The sequence below is a fragment of the Lolium perenne genome, chromosome 7 (assembly GCF_019359855.2).
Source record: "Lolium perenne isolate Kyuss_39 chromosome 7, Kyuss_2.0, whole genome shotgun sequence".
Lineage (NCBI taxonomy): Eukaryota > Viridiplantae > Streptophyta > Magnoliopsida > Poales > Poaceae > Lolium > Lolium perenne.
The window spans coordinates 208,358,215-208,372,433 of record NC_067250.2 but is presented as its reverse complement, the minus strand read 5'-3'; the positions used below and the strand labels follow the sequence as shown (position 1 = coordinate 208,372,433).

The following is a 14,219-nucleotide window of genomic DNA, read 5'->3' as shown; positions in this document are numbered from 1 at the left end:
GGGAGGGAATTTCCCCGGCAGATCTCAGCCTGCCGGAGAGCTCTTTTCTCTCTGGTGTTCTCCGCCCCGCAGAGGCGGCTGTGACTCTTCGCGACTATCCCCCTGGAGCTTAGGTTTTTGGGACGAAGAAATACGCGAAGGAGAGGGACCAGAGGGGGCTGTGGGCCCCCTCCCCACAAGGCGGCGCGACCAGGCCTTGGCCCGCGCCGGCCTGTGAGGTGGGCCCACGACGGCCCTCCTCGGCTCCTCCTTCTGGCTCCCTTCGTCTTCTGGAAAAATAGGATTTTCATATAAATTCCGTCAATTGTTGATCTTCCGAAATACTGCATTCTGACGGCGCTTTTTCCAGCAGAATCCTGACTCCGGTGCGCGATCCTCCAATAATCATGAAACATGCAAAATAGATGAAATAACATAAGTATCATCTCCAAATATGAAATATATCAATGAATAACAGCAAATTATGATATAAAATAGTGATGCAAATTGGACGTATCAGTCCTCCTCCGGCGACCTGTGTCGCTTGTTATGAACAACATCTTCGCCATCCGCCCAGCGATTCGCTATTTCCATAAGTGCTGCTATTGTTTTTGGATTGGTCCTTCCCAAATCTTCGACCAAGTCCTTTCTTCGGATTCCGGCAACAAACGCATCTATTGCTCTCTCGTCGTATATGTTTTCTGCCGAGTTTTTGATGATGTTCCACCTCTGGATATATACCCTCATAGGTTCATCATACTTTTGTCTACAGGCCCTTAATTGCTCCAACGACGCAGGTTTCTTGCATGTGGATAAGAAATTCTTCACAAATATCTCCTCGAAAGTTTCCCAGCTATCGATGGATCCAGGTGGCAGCTTTTTTATCCATGATCTTGCTGCTCCACTTAGGTGCACCTGGATGCTCTGCATGGCCGTTGCTTTAGTTCCTCCTATCAACTTCACCGTCTCCAAGTTATCGATTAACCAATCCTCAGGATCTTGCAGGCCATCGAATTTCTTGTAGTTGTCAGGTAATTTAAACCCAGATGGGACCCGAGTTTTGCGAACTCGTCAGGTGAAACAAGGGAGTCTGCACATGTCCTCTTGTCAACACCTGGATTTTAAGTCCAGATGCCTATTATGCCATACACGCAATCCCAGGAATATTGTTTTTGCGAGACATAATAGATTGATATCATAGAACATCATTCATTACAACTCATAATTGTCTTACATCAAAGGATCACATGATCCAGTCTTAATACAACATAGTGGATCTAAGGATCCAATACAAAACACACATCGGAAGTAGCGTAGTAGTAGTCCATCTGCTCCACAGGCAACTGTTGACGTCAGGAGTAGTCCTAGTTGTCGTAGATGTCCTGTTGTCCTTCATCCTGGTACTGGGGCTCATCTTCATAGTCTGGCCATTTGAATAGCCAGGGACACAGCCATGAGTACTTTAAAGTACTCGCAAACTAATACTGGTGTAAGCATTGTCAACTATAGTAAGGGGGTTCTAAGATCTAGGTTCATTTGCATAAAGCCAGTTTTATTTCATAAGCACCTTAGTAGTAAAAGACTCTTTGATTGTCTAACTATCTCAAGTGGGAACATTTGTGTCATTCCCACAACTCAGTTGTGATTCAAATGTCAAAGTCACATTTCTCTTTCAAGTCACAAGTCCCAAGTCACATATCATATTTTGAAAAGTTCTAATGACGGAACAGTATGGCCTTTCCAACTGTCCATGACTGAGGACGCGGCTATTCAAATAGTCCGTCAGGGGTAACTGGCCCTGATTTATCGCACTCAGTGCATGAACTACCAATCATAACCTTTCATTTACATACCCTAGTATAGGCACCTCTCCCCATGAGCTTGGCCTCCCGGTGATAGCAAACCGCCAACCCAGGAACTGCACAGGGCTTGGGTAGGACAATCACCTCACTTCACGTCATTTCACATTTCAATGGAGGCAGCCTCGGCATAACCCCTAAGATGCTTGTTCAGAGGGAAACCATACTAAAATACATAAGTTTCCAGTTAAGCCTTACCCAGATTCAGGTATTGTGGGGGTACTTGAAATTGGAATGGTATCGCATCCGAACCCAACCATCAGTTTTTGTAAAGTTCATCTTGTCATTCACAAGTCACATTCACCTTCAAAATCTTTCAATAGAATGACTCATCATTCCAAGGTTTTCAAAGTCATTGGTTTTCACATGTTCCCACCTAGAGTAGTCACTTTTAGTTTTAGCACTAGCAACTAGTCATGAGGGGTACTAATTAACTTGTAGCTCTTTAGGGTAAGGGTGATGCTCTTGTACTACTCTATATCTAGATCAAGTAAATCATGAATCAAAAATAAACTTTGATGGACCAAAGTCAAAAACCTGTAAGTTAAAAACTTGAGAATGGGATCATTAAGCATAAAGTAGAAGGTAATGGTGTCTTGCTCTTATAGAGCTTTGCACTAGGGCAAATTGCAAGAATATTAGCTTGCCTTGGTTGGTGTAGTGATCAAAGTTCTCTTCCTCTTCTTCGAAGTAGACCTCCTCCTCCTGATAGTCTCCGGTACTAGCGTCTATAAACGAATACGAGGATACAATTACCAAACAATACTTAAGTAGACTAATTAGCCTTAATGGCTCACACAAGATGACCTAGCATCATCCCAATCATTTCTCAACATTAGACTAGGGTTTCTTCTTTAGGGTTTGGAAAATAGTTTCCTCTTTGAAAAATTCTATTGTGGTTTCTATTTATTTCCTTTGGAGAAATAATTTCCTCTCATTGAATCTTCTTAAGATTTAATCTCCTCAATTAATAAGTGTGAGATCATGTTGACCAAGGTCAATACTTCACATTTATCATTTGAGAAAAATGATTTAAATGAGATATTACACCTCATGCAATTTTAATCCTACTTTGATTTAATATCCTCAAGTAAGCAATGATGATACCATGCAACTAAGGTCATCACTTTACTTCACATTACTTGGGAAGATGATTTAAATGAGGTGCTACACCTCATAGATTTAAAATCCTAAATTTGAAAATAGTTTAAATGGGCTAGTATTGACTACATGGCAAATTTTTGATTCTAGCCCATGATCATATGAAGCAACTATCTCATATGTTTATATAAACAAATAGAGTATTTGAAATGTGAATTATGAGAATTTGAATCACCTCAAAACTCATCATGGTTGATTTTTAATAATTATTTGAAGTTTCAAAACCTACTGCCTTGTTATGTTTATCACATAAATTATACAAAGAATCTAGGGTTGAGACCAGTGTGGTTTGATGGAGAATTTTATAGGCTTTCCAACCATATGAAGTTCATCAAAAATGGCTCAGTGGATTTGAAGTTATTAATTTTTGAAATTGGCACCAGTAAGGAATTTGACTGAAAAGATTTAATTTGATTTCAAATCACTGGGCTAGGCGGGAAACGCAATTGGGCCAGGGAGAGGTTAAACGAGCTAGCCCAGCTGTGCTCACGAGGCAGGTGGGCCGCCTGACAGGGGCTTCCCCACATGTCAGCGTCTATTTATCTTTACCGAAACGGTATGCGACCTTAGCCGTTGGATTAAAAGGAGATCGTGTGGTCCAGAGGTCATCCTCGTCGGGGACGAGCTCCGACGAGCACGAACCCTAGCCGGTGGCCAGGAGGGTCCAGGGGAGGGGTTACCGGCGTCCAGAGGGGTTAGAGAGGCGGGCAGACGTCGTGGAAGACGACGGCGAGGCGCCTGGGACCGACAGTAGCTCCAATGGTGACTCCAATTGCCGGCGATATTGCAGAGGTACTGGCGGAGCTCCGGCAAGCAATTGGTGGGCTACGGTGGGAATTGGGATGCGGCGCTGCTCGAGGAGAGGTTGTGAGGTGAGGGACGACGATCGGTGTGGAGATTGAGGGCTGGGGTGACCTCTATTTATAGAGTCCAGGGTTGCTGCGGGGCGCGGAGTAGGTCGTCGATGTCGGCATGGCTACGGTGGGCTAGCGTCACGAGCGAGGGTGCAACAGTGTTGGCTACGTCGAGGCGGTCACAACGAGCGTCAGAGCGCTGAAAACGGGGCACGGGAGCGTCATCATCGTCCTCGCGTACCCGTGTACTGCGGCGGACGGCGTCGACCATGGCGACGAAGACAGGGCGTGCGAGGGCATGTGAGTGTGTCCTGGGGGTTGCTGGTGCCGCGGAGGGTCTATGGGAGAAAGGAGGGAGCGAGAGGTGATCGGAGGCGACGGGGAGCATGCGGGTACTGGCGCGTCCAGTGGCATCGCCTTGCGCGCTCTGGCGCGTTCTGGTGTCACTGGGCACGTCGTGTTCTGAGCATCGTCGTCCTCTCCTGGGCCAGGGCGTGCGCCAGCAGAGTCAGGGGAGTGGGGCCAGCTTAGTTGACATGGTGAGAGAGAGGGGAAGAGAGGGAGCAGGTGTGACATGGTGGTGATCATGGTGGTTGGCATGGTCATGGCTTTGGATATCTTGTGCAATTTGTTTGTCTCTGAGGGCAATGGCAAGCTGTAGGGTGGTGAGACCAAGCTATTTGACAAAGTTGGATATGTTGGAGAGGGTTAGGGTAGGCACATATGATCAAAGTCAAAAAGTGTGTGACATATGTCATGTCCTTTGGCATGGTTTGGGTCAAGGTGATCATGGCCAGGCTAGGTGATGTCAAGAGAGTTGTTAGGGGTACAAGTCACTATAGATGATCACAAGAGAGAGAGGGTGAGGTGGTGAATAGTAGGTGGAATAGTGGTTGTACCTCTATGTAAACAATTTGATCACATGCAAAGGCCACATGTATGTTGAATTTTGGCCAAATTTCTACATAGGTGGGTTCTAAATAAGGTTTGGCAACCATTGGTGGTCTTGGTTTGAATTTTGGAAATGGTTTGTGAAAATTCCAAAGTTTGGGGGAATCTAGAATCTGTTTTAAAGTTTCATCTTGGCTTGACTATTTTAAGCAATAGAAAAAGATCTGGTCAAAGTGGTCAACATAAAAAGTGCTCACCTTTATGAGGTCTTGGATGAGGTGCAAAGAGTTGTGAGGGTTTGGTTTGAAAATTTCTTAATACAAGGGCTCAAAGTGGGTATGTTGTTAAAAATGGCAGATTTGACCATTATCTCATGTGAGTGAGTTTTGCATTTGGATTTGATTTGAGTTTCTTTGATTCCAAAGTGTTTCCTAAGTGTTTAGTAACATTACCCAACCATTGGCCCAAGTCAAATTGGCCTAGGTTAAGTATTTTCAAAAATGGCCATAAGCCATATGTGAGGGTTTTTGCAATTTTCTATTTTTCTTCTTTGCTTCCCTTTGATCTCAAAGAGCATGGTTTTGGGTTGCTTGAGTGTGAGGTTGAGTTGTTCAAGGGTTTCAATTTTTTTTGGTAAGGTAAATAGGGCATATACCTATATTTGCAAGTATAGCTATATGCCCACATATGCCTCTCTTTTTATTTTATTTTAATTTCTTGATTTCTCCTTGGTTTTGAAAAGGGTTAGGGTTTAGGGTTTTGGAACATTGCCAATGATGGTAAACACACAACATGGCAATAACACAAAGATTAAGTATGAGCCCTATGCATAGCACATGATGTAATAAAAGTTTTTGTTGGTTCTCATTTTTGGAAAAAGGAAATTCATTTTCTTCTTGTTTGAAAATTTGGGATGTTACACCTCCTCATCAACCTCAGGTGAATGCCGATGTTCTCTTCTTTCTTGCCGCGCTCTATCAACTCGCGCCTGTGTTGCTGCGTCTCTTGCGCCACTTGATCTTGGAGGATCTTGTATTACCACTGCGGGCCGTGGACTATTTTGTCTTGCTGCGCCTTCGGGAGGCGTGCTAGTACTTGGAAATACTGTTCCCATGGCTCCAACTCCTGCCATCGCCATATTGTACAACACTTCTCTCGGGTCTCCAGGAGGTGGCCTGGATGCCAATATGAAAGCTTGAGTCGCCATATAACCTGCCTCCGGTGTTTTGGGAATGATGTTTCCCCTTGTGTCTGACATAAATGACATATCGAGGTTTTGAACTAGGTTCTCCCTCTCAGCTTCAGGTATATGCTGCAACCAAGATCTTGCTCTATTGCGAACTGCTCTATGACCGTCTCCTCCCGAAGTACCTGATTGTTGACTTAGCTCAGCCCTTCGCCTGCTTGACGCAGAAGCTGCAGCCCTTCTCCTATCAAGCTCGGCTCTCTGTTTTTCGAGTTCTCGACCAGCACAGGCGAGTCTATATTGGTACGCCTGTATTTCCTCGACTGTAGCAGTAGTAGTCATTGGCTCCGTGCCATCGATAGCTTTTGCAGTTCTGTCCCAAGCTGCTTGCGAAAGCTACACCATCTGACGTGCTGCAGGTCCCGCATATTTGGTGCCTAAACCTCGCGTAAGATCAGCGGGATCGACGTATGGATTGCCCACATCATCGAAAGCCTCTGACGTTTCTTGCAGCGCACGGCTTGCTTCTCCAATTACATAGACTTGGTGATTTTTCAGATTTTGACTTTTGTCGAGGTTGGTGACACCGTCGTATAGATCGGCGAAGACCTCCCGAACAGAAGTAGATTTGTCGATGAAGGCGAAGATGTCGATGCTGTCGATGCTGTCGAAGTCACTGCTTATACTTGAGTCCGCAGAACACTCGAATGATATGTTGCCGAAGAGTTCGACGAGTTGTTCGCTTGTTGCAGCCTTGCCAAAGCGTGGTGGTGAGATCTCCTCGGCACCTGACTCGAAAGATGACGATGAATCCGAAAGATCGGAATCCACCACCCGCGTTCTCGACGAAACCGGAACCTCGAGACGATGCGATCCTTCTTTCCCAACGCGGAAGTATAACTTCCCGAACGCCATCTCCATAGGCTCTTCTGGATGTGCATATGCATCCAAACGGGAGGGTGAGGAACAAAATCGACTAGACCAGTTTCGATCTGTTTACCTCTATCCAACGCGTTGCTTGCCACCGAAGATGTCGACGATGTTGAGCGTGCCATCGAGATCAGCTCCTTGTCGCCTCTAATTCCCACAGACGGCGCCAATTGACAAGGTATCAACTTGTCAATGTCTACGGATTGTAGACTAGGGTTTAGTTGGAAGTAGAGGGCAAGTAGATCTCGAAGGTTCAGCCGGAAAAGTACTCGACTACTAGAAAACTAGGGTTGTGTTGACAATGAAATCGATCCTCTCTTTCTCCCTCGAATCCACCTTATATATGAAGCGGAGCCGAGGGTTTCGTGATTTACAAGTTACAAAGTCCGGGAGATTCTTTGAGTTCGTCCCGTAATCGTTACAAGTTATTATTCCTATTACAACTCTATCTTTCCAAACTATCTCTTAATTGGGCTTCCGAGCTTCCCAAACATCGGGTCGTGGGCCTTTAGTAAATCCCGGGTACCATCTTTGGCAGGCCCATTGGGATGCCTATGTCACTATGTGCGTCAAAACGTGTTAGGTGGACCATCACCTCTCACAGGGGAGGATGTCCCACTTCGTAGAGGCTCCGCATGATATTGGTGTGTACAAGAACAAGGGATACAAGGCTCGCCGGGGCTTCCCCAAAGGAGCAAGCTTGCACGCACGGAAGAACCAAAAGTAAACATTGCAAACTAGTTGTGGCCACTGGAAAAAGCTGTAGATTCCGACGGTTATCAAGGGAGACCCAATAAACATATCCACGTGTGGTTAGAGTGCTAAATCTCGGAATAGATAACAAAAACTCGGGTCCTAAGGTTTCAGGAAACACAAGTGAGCCATCATAAAACAAACAGCTGACCCACCAATGCCTTCACCTAGCAATTATCAACAACTAGAGTAACCATCATTTTTCCCAACATATTGTAACCATGTAGCATATGTCTCAAAACCTCAACAGATAACCTAGATAAGGATAAAGAGGTACAAAAGGTACTAAGCATGCACTATGACTTGCAAGGCAGGCCCGCTAACCAAACAATAGTTGTAGGAGCAATGTGGAGGTGATGTGGATTGCTTGAGGTAAACAAGTGGATAGAACACGTGAACAGAACGCAACTCAAGGCTAGCATAAGAGAGAAGACAAAATAAAATAGGTAAAAGACTCCGGTAGAGACACGAGTGGGAAAATTCTTGCATGTTAAAGATTACCGAGGAACATCCGAAGAACTTATCGTAGCTCGCATCAACTCAATGTCCTATCTGTGAAGAAGCAAAGTACTGGAATAAATAGTGGTGCAACACTTACTACTACGGAAAAAAATCGGCATGATCACGATATGATACACATGGTAAACGATAATGCAATGCAATTTATCTTAATCAAGTGAAACCAGAATGCCCACAAACAATTATTAGGCTGTAATTGTCTGGTAGCAGGCTCTCAAGAATGAAGATGCTCTGATGTAAATAAACTAGCAACGAAGGGCGTGGCGGCACGCCCTGACATATTGTGGCTGGTTGATAGTAATTTTACTGTGGTAAATATTTGTGGGTTCTAGTTGATTATTTTGTTCTTTTAGAATTGACGTATTCTCGAGAATCAACCTGAGGTGGGTGGTTGTACCCCCAGCCCACCAGAGTTCAAATCCTAGGTTTGACATCTGTGTCTCATAAAAGCGTAATATTCATTCAGTGGGAGGCGACGTTCCCGTCGACAGCGAGGCGCCTGTGGTGACTTCGTCAATTTCAAGATCCAATCCGTCAGCTCAGTCTTTCGGAGGTGCTCATAGGGATAGGGTGTGCGTGTGTACGTTCATAGGGTGAGTGTATACGCGTGTATGTAAGCGTCTGTGTTTGTACTGTGTTTCTAAAAAAAAAAAATTGACGTGTTCTCATTTTTTTAAGACCGAGCTGTTGTGTCGTTTAATTTTTATATGGTAGTTCCATATAGATTTCTACTTGGATGTGGATGATGGTGGAGTGTCTTAGTAACCGGTGGATCACAGAAAAATAAAATTATTAATGAAACATCAAAAGAATACATGGCGCAAACCAATCACCTGCAAAATTATGGGTGCAAAATTCAGACTTCTAGACTGTGAGTGTATTCGAGTGTTGCAGTTTTATTTATCATTTTTCTTTCTTCCATAGGTGGGGTTCAATCTTGTTTTTGGTATATTGTCCTTTTCTCATTTTCCCCAATTGTGGTTAGAGGACAATGCTTAATTAGTTGATTTGTAGGTCTAAATATAACATGTGACAATTCGCAAAAAAATAAAATAACATGTGACGTGCATACCCAATACGAATTTAGTGGACCAAAATTGATGACCCATAGCAGTAAGTGAAGATTCTCCTACAGGCAGCCCTACCAAATATTACTTACATAATCTATTGCTAACAAAATGAGATTACCATCTTTGTGAAGCTCTTTTGGGTCATGGCAGTGCATCTTCTCCAGGTCGTCAGGTGTTGGGCCAGTATGCAAGAGCTGGGAGCAAACCTAACTAAAATTAACCTGAAATGATAGGAACGGCCACAGTCCTACGCCCCGATATGGTTAGAGCTAGGAACGTTGTTTAGATCGGTACATGCACCTTACGAAAATGCAGTGGACACCTGCTCTCGGCTTACAAGGTACCGTCACTTTAGATATCTTAGAGCATCTTCAGTCGCGTCCCTCAAACGTTTGTTCGTGCCGCGTTTAGGGGACGTCATTCACCAGCCGTGTCCCCCAAACACCGTCCCCAAATATTAAAATACTATTTTTTGTATTTTTATTTCAACAAAGAGAAGAAATATTCCACAAACTAATACATAATTGGAAACGTGGTTTACACGAAGATATAGTTTGGAACATGGTTTTCCACAAACTAATACATAGTTTGAACCATGGTTGACACAAATATAAAAGATTGCAAAAAAACTAAACCTAACTAGGCCGAATATCGAAGGTTTTTTGTGTCCGCTGCCAAGAAAGAACACTCGAGGGCACACCCAGTCACCCAAACTGGAAAATCCAGCTGGTGAGGGTGCCCCTGTTGGTTCTTCCGAGGAAGAACATCCAGAAACCTTGGTCCATTTTTTCGCTGCGAAGAAACAACACTCTTCAGTCGTCGTCCTCCTCGGCGCTGTCGTTGTGGTAGTTCCGGCGGCAATGCGTCTAGTCGAACACCTTGACGCTCACGTTCCTGTCGCCGAAGTAGGAGAACACGAGCATGAAGCCGGGTTTGAGGCGGTGGTAGTGCGCGAACTTCTCCCAGCCGATGTGGAGGTACATGTTGCCACGCGCGTCGTAGATCACGTCGACTATCCACCGATAGCAGTGGCATCCATCCTCGCGCAGATGCAGCGAGCCCAGGCGCTCGTCGTTGGCGACGAAGTCGGCGAAGTCATCCGATAGCCTCTGGATGCCGTGTGGGTCGCCCTTGAGGACGACGATGAACTCGAACATCACGGGCCCTTCCTCTTCCTGCCTGTCCGACGATGAGGGCGACGACGGCATCGCAGGCGACGACAAGCGTGCAGCTCTGCCGCGGCCGCGGCCACGACCACGATCATGGCCGTGAGCTCGGCCTCCGCCTCTACCAGCCATGGCGTCGACTCTTGAGATGGTGGCGGCTAGGATTGGGGAGAGAGGCGCTAGGGTTTGTGTGTGAGAGGGACGATGAGAGACGACCCTTTTTTATAGGCCGGAGGGAGGCGGTGGAGCGGTGGCGCTCATTAACGCTGGCACGCAGAGCTAGGCAGCAACGAGACGCTTCGCTGCGTCTCTGCGGGAACTACACCGTCGCTTCGCGTCAATAACTTCCGTCACGAGGTAGGCGACGGTTAGGTTAAAATTCAATTGTGTCGCTGATGGGTCGGCCCTGCCACTCCTCGCCTCGCTTTTCGGTGAGTCCGACGTCCCCGGTGCATCCCCTGTGGGACGGGGACGGGCTCGAGGCGCTAGACAAAAAAAGGGCTTTAGGGGATACGGCTGGGAACATTTTTTTGTCCAACGTGCCCCAAATCGCTTGGGGAACGCGACTGGAGATTGGAGATGCTCTTATCGATGGTTATAAGGTAGGATCATGGGCAGTACTGGTAAGCAATGGTTCTCCTCGTTAGGTCTTGTGTCATGAAACAAAATCTGACGTACACGACTATGAGACCGCGTCACTTTGAACTTTGAAGCGTCAGGAGATGCCTCGAGCACCAACGAAAATGTCATCACCGCATAAATAAATAATTAATGCCTCCCTGTCACAACATGGCAAATACACAAGACCGAAATATCACAGCATCACATTCACATATGATGATTCTTCTCCATTTTCTATCTGTCTGAGCTTTTTTGAGCTGCATGATTAATTCACCTCGACGATATTTTCACCTTAGCTTCTACTCTATAAAGAGAACGCGTACATTCCTTGCCCAGCTCTATAGTTAATACCGGTCACTAGTTCCATTTGATGCTGCACCCAACACTGCAGGGACATAAAACAAATGTCAAGAGATGAACACTCAAGATTCTACATGACCTATACAACATACCTTGGTTTCTGCGTAAAAGGTAATTCTTGTCCACTAAGTGCACAGTCAATCGCACGGCTTAAATCCCTACGAATCGCAAACCAAAGTGAGCACAGTGGATAATGGAGAGTATGCACATCGATTTTTAAGATACCTACCTTCCGGTGACTGGTACATTGCTACCGGGTCGTGAATCATCAAACTGTCCATGGTAGAATAGTTCAAATGGCCTCCGTCCATCCTGGCACCCCCAAAACAAGAATTGTTGACAGATAAGAAATCAGGGACAACAACATGGTACACTAAAGAATTTGGCCGTGTAAGCATCACGAATCAGAAAACCATTAGCATACAGTCGATAATGTTACCTTTGTGAACAAGTAGAACTCTGGTGTGCAGACTGCTTGAAATGCCTTGGCAGCTTCTTGCGACTGCAAGGTGCAGTAGCAGCAATAAAAGTAAGCAAAGAAGGTTATGGAGACTGAAGAAAACACAGGGACTGCATCAGGAAACACACATCGTGGAGGACAGACCTCGTCGTACAGATAAGGAAATGAGTATTTGAATTTTTCTGCGTCCACAATCATATGTTCAGGACCATCCTGCAGCATTTCAAATTTAATTTGAGTTCAACTGGAAAAACTGACAATTTGCTTGAACAATAATAGAATAACATGTACTGATACTGAAGCATCAAGATACATGAGTTCAACATCTCCCTAACTAAGCGGTTGCTTCAGCACTGTCCTAACTAATGTTTAGAACTACTTGCTAAATTCTTACTTTGGAATGAGATGATACATGATAGTATGAACTAGAAATATTTCTAGCACATCATTCTGAAAGGAAAGCTCATAATTGCTTTGCAGAATATCTATCAACTCAGGGCCCAAAAGCAACAGCTACATGACTAAAGAATATTTTAAATAATAATCAGATAGTAGCCAGGTTCCTAATTGATTAACACCATCATGTAACGAAATTCAATCTGAGAAAATATTTGGGTAAGAAAGAAAGCAGAGAAGAAGAAAATATTTTTTTTTTATTGCAAAGAAGTTCAACATTGTGATTTGTTTCTTATAAAATGGCAGCATGTTCGTTCACTACATATTCTTCCATATAGCTGTAATTCGAGTTTTGGGTGGCTTCAATCATAATAACTAAAAACATGAATTTTCTAATATTTCCCTTTTATGTTCTCAGGAAGAAAACTCCCTGGTTAAGAGGTATGCAGAAAGAAACTAGAAAGCATTCATGCTAATAGCATGCAAGTTGTAACTCCTAACCTGGGGATGCGTCACAACTGAATTTGAGGATATGGCGATACAAGCAAGTCCTTTCTGCATTGTATTGTATCCATGTCAATACAGGGCTACAAGCACAAATTTAAGAGAAATTTTCATCTGCTCTTCCAGTTCCTTACCTCCATGTAGAAAGAGGTGAGCTTTGCAATATCTTTTTTCAGATGTTTTACAAATGGACAGTGATTGCATATGAACATAACCTGAAAGATAGAAGATACTTTGTTGTTAAGCACCAGAAACGATGACCGGCTCACGACATGGCATGAATAAGGATAAGGGGAAGGACATCACGATTCTCTAACAGGTAATTTGAGGAGTCAACTAAGATTTCGAAGATACTCTTATGGTCATACTGAGTTAGGGACTTAGGGGTGTGTATTCACTGGCTCAGGCTAACTGAAGCCTGAAGGTAACACGCAGGGGCAAGAGGTTGAACCAAGGAAAAAAATAGCTCGCTATAACAAAATAGCGTGGGTCTAAAAATACGCTATTAGTATGTTATAGCGTGCTATTAACGCGAATAGCGCGCTATAGCGCCGAAATAGCGTAGCGTCGGCTCTCCAGATATGCTATAGCGTGCTATTAGCGTTGGAATAGCGCGCTATTTTTTTCCATGGGTTGAACAGAAAGCATGCAATTTCAGTCAAAATACTATGAACAATGCAGGAATTATCCCAGAAGCACGCACTGACCAGCAAAGCAGGGCTACCCTCGAAGTCATCCAGTGTCCAGATCTTTCCTGTCATGGGCTCAGGAAGCTGCATGATCAGATCAGCAACAAGAAACCACAAAGCACAGCACATCAGCATCGGGCTTTAATCTTGGTTGGCAGGAAATTAGTAACCAGCAAAGAAGAAGTTGAGCCGACCTCGAACTGTGGGGCGCGGAAGCCGACGGATACGCCGGTGGACTCCAACAATGCTGCGCGCACCTGGAGACGCGCCCTACCGGAACCCGCCGCCGCCGCCGCCGGCGTCATGAGGGGCCTGTACGCGCGGGTGCGGCGGGCGAGGGCCGGGAGCAGGCGGGCTGAGGACGAGGCGGAGGAGGAACACTGGGAGGCGCGGGCTCCGACGACCCTCGTGGTGGCGACCAGCGACATGGCTCGCCAGATATCGTGCGGGCGGCTGCTGTTAGGATTCGGCTTGCACTCCGACCCGAACACGTCTCCTGCTCGAACACGCACTACGGGACTCTGCGTATAATCAGGGCGATTTGCACAAAATAACTCAAAAGTGAAAGAAAAGCACGGACTGACGCTCCGGCGAAACTATTTCACCCATCTAACCTTTTTGTGTGGCGCCCCTCCCATCGGCGCCACACATGCTAGTGTGGCGCCCCTTCTGCCGGCGCCACTCTCCCAGCCGACGTGGCGCCCTCGACGCTGAGCTGGTGCGTCGATCCGACGTGGCAGCATGTGTGGCGCCCCTCCCGTCGGCGCCACACTATGGAACCTGTGGCGCCGCTCGGAAGGGCGCCACACATCCACTTAAGT

At 45.6% G+C, this 14,219-nt stretch overlaps 1 protein-coding gene across 1 annotated transcript; it reads right to left on the bottom strand.

The window, feature by feature from the left end:
• Positions 1-11,112: 11,112 nt before the first annotated feature.
• LOC127314373 (uncharacterized) lies at positions 11,113-13,908 on the bottom strand. The gene is made up of 9 exons (XM_051344833.2): positions 13,593-13,908; positions 13,417-13,482; positions 12,844-12,924; positions 12,707-12,760; positions 11,954-12,022; positions 11,789-11,851; positions 11,579-11,661; positions 11,442-11,507; positions 11,113-11,374 (listed from the first exon to the last, which is right to left on the bottom strand). The coding sequence occupies exons 1-9, from the start codon at positions 13,824-13,826 to the stop codon at positions 11,347-11,349; spliced, it is 744 nt and encodes a 247-aa protein (XP_051200793.1). The 5' UTR covers positions 13,827-13,908; the 3' UTR covers positions 11,113-11,346.
• Between the last annotated feature and the right edge of the window lie 311 nt (positions 13,909-14,219).

Bases quoted from the DNA above. Each gene is read 5' to 3' on its own strand.
- LOC127314373 (XM_051344833.2), bottom strand. From the start codon at position 13,826: ATGTCGCTGGTCGCCACCACGAGGGTCGTCGGAGCCCGCGCCTCCCAG. The intron at 12,761-12,843 runs GTAAGGAACTGG...AATACAATGCAG, and splicing joins TCACCTCTTTCTACATGGAG to AAAGGACTTGCTTGTATCGC. The intron at 11,852-11,953 runs GTCTGTCCTCCA...TGCACCTTGCAG, and splicing joins TTCCTTATCTGTACGACGAG to TCGCAAGAAGCTGCCAAGGC.